This window comes from Elaeis guineensis, chromosome 16 (genome assembly GCF_000442705.2).
Source record: "Elaeis guineensis isolate ETL-2024a chromosome 16, EG11, whole genome shotgun sequence".
NCBI classification, from domain to species: domain Eukaryota; kingdom Viridiplantae; phylum Streptophyta; class Magnoliopsida; order Arecales; family Arecaceae; genus Elaeis; species Elaeis guineensis.
This window is the reverse complement of record NC_026008.2, coordinates 39,277,425-39,283,938: the sequence shown is the minus strand read 5'-3', so window position 1 is coordinate 39,283,938 and position 6,514 is coordinate 39,277,425. Positions and strand designations below refer to the sequence as shown.

General features: G+C 39.4%; 1 protein-coding gene across 1 annotated transcript; it reads left to right on the top strand.

Moving 5' to 3' along the window:
* The first annotated feature begins 1,893 nt into the window (after positions 1 to 1,893).
* LOC105059663 (protein DETOXIFICATION 33) lies at positions 1,894 to 6,270 on the top strand. The gene is made up of 8 exons (XM_010943045.3): positions 1,894 to 2,205; positions 4,280 to 4,821; positions 4,918 to 5,004; positions 5,093 to 5,149; positions 5,269 to 5,507; positions 5,661 to 5,779; positions 5,892 to 5,978; positions 6,051 to 6,270. Exons 1-8 carry the CDS (start codon positions 1,909 to 1,911, stop codon positions 6,108 to 6,110), a joined length of 1,488 nt encoding a protein of 495 aa, XP_010941347.1. The 5' UTR covers positions 1,894 to 1,908; the 3' UTR covers positions 6,111 to 6,270.
* Positions 6,271 to 6,514: the final 244 nt, after the last annotated feature.

Sequence of the window (6,514 nt, the reverse complement as noted above, 5' to 3'; positions counted from 1 at the left end):
AATCCATGCATTAAGGACTATGGAAGGAGAGGAGGGCAAGTCAAAGATTGCTGGGTTCTTACCTGGCTTCCGACGATGTTTCGGCTGAAATCCGCTGGTCACACTGACGGCTTCTGCGAGGAAAAACTCCAGCAGATCGGCGGCGTACTTCGTGAGCTTTGGCTTGGGATCGGAAGGGGGTGGAGGGGCTCTTAAATAGAGCGGAAAGGAGGTGCCAAACTTCTCCTTGGATTCGAATTCCATCGGTGAGTTTGTAAGGAAACAGTCCGAATACGATGGGAATTTTTCTTCCCATCGTATTCTTTCTCTTTTTTTTTTCAAATTTTTTTTTTCTGCTACTTTAAGAGGTGTGCGGGCTGATTTGATTGGATTGGGTATTACACATGGACATGGTTTCCAATTAACAGGCGGCAAGAGGAAGCTACATATAGGGGTACATCAGCGCTTTGAAGCTCTCATATTCTTCAGTATATCCATTTTTTTCACATTCTTAAGCTGCCGAGCTGGCTAAACCGGAAAAAAACAATATAAAACAGGACATAACTTTATTCTATAGAAGTTTTTTAATGAAAAAACAGATGTTTGGATCATCATAATAGGAAACAATGGACAAACATGATAAAATAATGAATGAAATGAAATAATAGGCGCAATGAAATAATAGTGCCATCATCTCATGGTATTATTGCACGTCTCATATGCACATGTTATACAAGAGAGAGAAAAATTTGATGAATAATGATTCATTATGGATGGCTTAGATTTGTCCATTGGCAATGGGTTATAGCCGGTCATATGCATAGTTGGTACCATAAATACCTCAAATTCTAAGATCATTTTTACAGTCAAAAAAATATGCAGGTCTGATAATTAAATCGAACTATAGAGGGCTCTTTTTGATTGCCCTTCTCTTCTGCCTCCATGCTGAGTAGCTTTTGATCACGAATACTACTATCCATGATGAGACCAAAATTTGGTGCACTGTTGTCCTCTCCTCTCCCTACTACTGCCAATTTCTTTAGGAGCTCTATAAAGTGGTGGAGTTCTAAATCTCTGTCATCTTTGATGGCCATGACTTTATCTTCCTTCCTCTCTCCTCTTTCCTCCTTTGTCTCTTTGGTCCACATGATCTCCTCCATGAGGACCATCTCCTCCTCCTGTCCCATAACAATAAAATCATCTTTCTAGACAATGATGAGAGAATCAAGGCCGCTGGCAGGAGGATAAGTAATGAGATCAAGGGAGATTTGGATAGAGAGGGCGGCAAAGGTGTCTCACATGCCCTGCAATGAATGCTGGTGGGTTTGCGATGATGGATAGAGATGGAATTGAGTGTAAACCTTAGGCGATATAGATGATGATGGTAGTGGTGTATATTGTAGCCAGTAGTGGTAATAGAGAAGTAGGAGAAGTGTATGGGTTTATGGTAGCGAAGGATGGCAGTGTCGCATAAGGCAACAATGTCGCACAAGACAACAATAAGAATATTTTTTGCACTGATGAGATATTGCAGATCTATCTCAAGATCTAGACTTATACATGCTGCTAATCTATTAAAAATAAAATTTTTTAAATACCCCAGTAAAATGTATCATCTAGATTTCTTCTATCTATTTATAAAATAATATAAAAAAAAAATCATAGCAAACCCCCCCCCCCCCCCCCCCCCACCCCCAACTTCCTTTTTTTTTTTTTTTTTTTGATAAGAATAGCAAAACCCTTTTTAAAACAAAAAATGTATGCAAAAGCAGAGTTTGTCCGCTACTAATTACCACATCACATACCTGTACAGCCGCATGTTATATAACTGCCGTTATTTTATCAGTGGCTTTCCCAGAAACTATTTATTCTGTCATACAAGTGTCTTGGCAGTGGATGAAATGGTGGCAATGATAGAAGAAGAGAAGGATGAAAGAGAGGAAGGGAGACATGGCCGTAGAACAGCTGGAGGACCCTTTACTTGGGAGATGCAAAGGGAAGAGAGAAGACCTGGAGGAGATGAAGAGCTTGGGTCAGTTTGTGAAGGAGGTAATCAAGGAGAACAAGAGGCTGTGGTACCTAGCAGGGCCGGCCACCTTCACGTCCCTTGCCCAGTATTCTCTTGGTGCCACCACCCAAGTCTTCGCCGGCCAACTTACCACCCTCGAGCTTGATGCTGTCTCCACCGAAAACATGGTCATCGCCGGCCTTGCCTTTGGCCTCATGGTATTTTAAAATTAATGACATGGTAGCTGGACATGATCCATTGAGAACTCTGTTCATTTTTTTCTTAAACTTAATAACTGCCTATAGAAAAATTTATTGAGATGAAAAGTTATTAGAATAAAAAAAAAAAAAAAGAAAGAAACTAATAGAAACAGGAGAGAGAGAGAGAGAGAAGGCTTTGAAGAGGCCCAGAATTTAGCTCTCCCTAAAGAACAAGAGCCATCTAAGACTTGACGACCCTCTTAATCTTCGGAATCAAGTCCCTGATGCCCCTGTCAATATTCCTAAAGATTTCTACCAAAAAAGAAAAAATATTCCTAAAGATTCTCTGGTTTCTTTCTAGCTAGATTTGCCTGCAGTGTATTTTATACATTGGCATCTTTTATAAAGAATGTTTTTTATTAAAAAAAAAAATCTTTAAGGAATGTTTGCTTCAGATGAGAATTTTCCCCGCTGCCATTTAGCATTTAGCTTCAACAGTTCGTCATCAGCTTTCCAGAGCATCAGAAACTCTTTTTTTTTTTTTTTTTTTTTTTGGTAGCCTTTCAAGGGCCTCGTAGCTTGGCTATCTAGGTGGGTAGCCCATAGCTGTTTTTATCTCAGCCAAGATGAATGCTGGGAAAATTTGGAGAAATCCCAAGCAGCATAAACATCTTCATTAAAAGAAATCTGATACTATACGTTGCCAGCCTAACTTGCCTTCTCCGCAGGATTTGAGCATTTAGAAAATACCTCCCTTCGAAAAGAGAAATTATATACTACATCATGTGCATCATATGACTATACACTATGCTAGTCATATTGTCTCCCTTATATAAGCTCTATTCATCTCGTGCTCATCTCGATTCTTGGCTTATGGAAAGAAGACAAGCTGATTGCATAGTGCATGGCTATGTTGGTGTATGTGATGTAGGTATGATTTGCCCTAGGGAAGATAGATTTATAGTTCACTAAGATTGCTGGAATCCTTAGAGGCATCAAAGAAAATAATCTTCCTATTTACATATTAGACTTCGGGCTCTAAACAAGAGGATTTACTTAGAATGGGTTCTGAACTTCAAAGAATTAAATTATAAGTACAAAGGATAGCCATAGTCTTTGTACTCTCCCATAGTTCAAGGCTTGTTGAATGAATTAACTACTGTGGAGAAGTCAAAGTTACCACCACCTTTGAAGGCCTTCAGCTTACTTTTTCAAATGGGTTCCGATGGACAATTACATGTGCTAAGAGTCTGATGTATTGTCCTCATGGATACATATTGCATGTGCTAAGATGCCACCAATGAGCCTAATATTTTGTATTGTTTCATATATATATATATACACACACACATACATAGGGGAAGCATCTTACTTCCTCTACCTTCTCAAAAAAAAAAAAAACAAAGACTGCTGGAATCGTAGAGAAGAAAAGGAGTACCAAACTTCAATATGTTGCAACACAATTCGTGACTTGAGTTTGCTTGCCTTCATAGAACTTTTATTCTCATTTGAGAGAAGACTGAATATTCACTTGCCACCAAGAAATAACGTATACTGTCACATGACCTCATCATGGCCAAGCATTTATAGTGGCTTGATTGTAATCATGCAAACTATTAATGATGCATAATTAAGAATTTCCCTTACTAATATATATCTTTACAAGATGGCTAAAATGTTAACCTTTCACCGATGCTTGGAAGTGATGGTGAAGGCCAATTTTGATTAAAATTGTTGTAATTTTCTTTCCTGTTTACAATTTAGAATTAAATCAATATATTTTCTTTATAAGTGTATTCATTATAATTTATTATCCTTGTTGGACCTTTAATCAATAAATGGACATTGTCTTTTACTTTTCATTGTCAAACAAGTTTCTAGATATGACCATTTATGATATATGATTTGGTGTGCAAGTAAATCATCCTGGGTTGTATTTGGTTGTAGAACAAGTGGGCGATATCCTTTAAAGTGGGGAATATTCCACCAAATTCTTGTCAAACACCAAAAATTAGAGCTTAAAATGTGGCTTATAATGTGTTCCTAGCTCTCTCCCCTTCCTCTAATGGTAATTTACTTGATGATTTCCTAGTTGAGCATGGGAAGTGCACTTGAGACGCTCTGCGGCCAGTCATTTGGTGCCAAGCAGCTCCACATGCTTGGGGTCTACATGCAACGATCATGGGTCATCCTCATCGCAACGTGTCTCTGCTTGTTGCCCATCTACCTCTTTGCAACCCCCCTCCTTCGGTTCTTAAACCAGGATGAGAAGATCTCAGAGCTTGCTGGGACTCTTTCATTGTACATGATCCCTCAGCTCTTTGCGTATGGCCTCAATTTTCCGATACAGAAGTTCTTGCAGGCCCAGAGCAAGGTCATGACCACGGCCGTAGTCTCGGCAGTGGCCTTGGCGTCTCACATATTCCTCAGCTGGCTTCTGATAGTTCACTTTAAGCTGGGCCTGGTAGGTGCAGCTGCCTCCCTCAACATAGCTTGGTGGATTGTGGTACTTGGGCAGATTGCTTACATTGCTATGGGGTACTGCCCTGGTGCTTGGACTGGCTTCAGCTGGGGTGCTTTGAGGGACTTGGAAGCCTTTGCCAGACTCTCTATAGATTCTGCTATCATGATGTGGTAATTGGACTTCATAGCCTCTGCTCTCATGATTCCTTTGTTAACTTCTCTGATTTGTATTGCTGACTTATAAGTTCATTCATCATATTGGTCCAGCCTAGAATTCTGGTTCTATATGTTTCTTATCTTGTTAGTAGGCCAGCTGAAGAATGCAGAAGTAGCAGTAGCTGCTGTATCCATCTGGCAAGTTTTTTCAAGGGCCCAGTCTTGTTTTCTTTACTAAAGAATGGGGATACCCTTGACTTAATATTCATCAATTTTCCTACGGCAGTTTCAACTTATTTGGGTGGGAGCTCATGGTTTTCTTTGGATTTAATGCTGCAATCAGGTGATCATGCTTGTTTAGATCTCTTAGACTTTAGCATAGATGGAATCTATGTATATTTTTTAAGTGCATTACAATGATATATATGTTTGAGATGGTAAGTATAATATGTTCTCTATCAGTGTGAGGATATCAAATGAGCTTGGAGCTGGAAGGCCAAGGGCAGCCAAGTTCTCAATACTGGTGGCGATCATGTCCTCAGTCTTGCTGGGTCTCTTTTTCTTTACCCTTGTCTTGGTTCTGAAGAATGTCTATGGCCTTCCCTTCACTAATAGTCCCACCGTCGTCCATGCTATCGCCGATCTTGCCACAGTCTTTGCCTTCACACTCCTCCTCAACAGTGTCCAACCAGTTCTAACAGGTCAGATATTTCACAGTGAACAGTCTCACTAAGACTCGCTCATGTACAGTTACAACTACTTAATTAAGTCGCAGGCTTAGAGCTTGGTTTCAATGATTAATGTATACATCAGTTGCTTGAAAAAAAACCTTTTTATTTGCTTTTTTGTTGCAGGTGTAGCAGTTGGAGCAGGGTGGCAATGGCTGGTGGCCTACATCAACTTGGGGTGTTACCATGTGGTGGGTATTCCCATAGGCTACATATTGGCATTTAATTTTGATCTAGGAGTGAAGGTATGTTCACTAACCAGAAAAACAGAGTCCATAACCAATATTTCCTTCCATTCTCTCCTATTTTTCATTTCTTGCTAATGCTAATTATTAGTGATGATGAGCCTGAATTTAGGGAATGTGGACTGGTATGTTATCTGGAGTAGCCTTGCAGACCTTGATACTCATTGGCATCACACTGGGCACTGACTGGAACAAAGAGGTCTCTCTCTCTCTCTCCAAACTAGCATGTTTCTGTCCTTCTGCCTAAAGAATTTGGACTCTATTATGGCAGGCAAAGGAAGTAGATTCTCGGATCAAGAAGTGGGGAGGATCTGTGATTGACGAAAAATAGTATTGAGGTGTTCGAAAGCTTGGAATTTGATGAACTTTCATATACTTGGCTTCTTTGTTTCTTATTAGAAAGAAAATATGTTAATTGTTTTGTTCCTTTTTTTTTTTTTGGTTCTGAGAGAAACTCTGTTCTGTATGTTTTGTTTAGCAGCATCATTAATTATTCCTGGGAATGCAAACAGTTTGCAGCTCAGGCAGCTGGTTTGTAGAGCATAAATTCATTTCGAATGTTTCTTTTCTTTTTTCCAAATTACGTTATGTTTGTAGGTTTTCTTTTCTTTCTTTCTTTTTTTTTTTTTTTTGGATAAAGAAAGCCATCATTTGTATGTTGCAGACCAAAAATGTGAGGATTGCGTATCTTTCCCCTCTCTCTCAAAATTACTGAGATGAATACGTTGCAGAAAA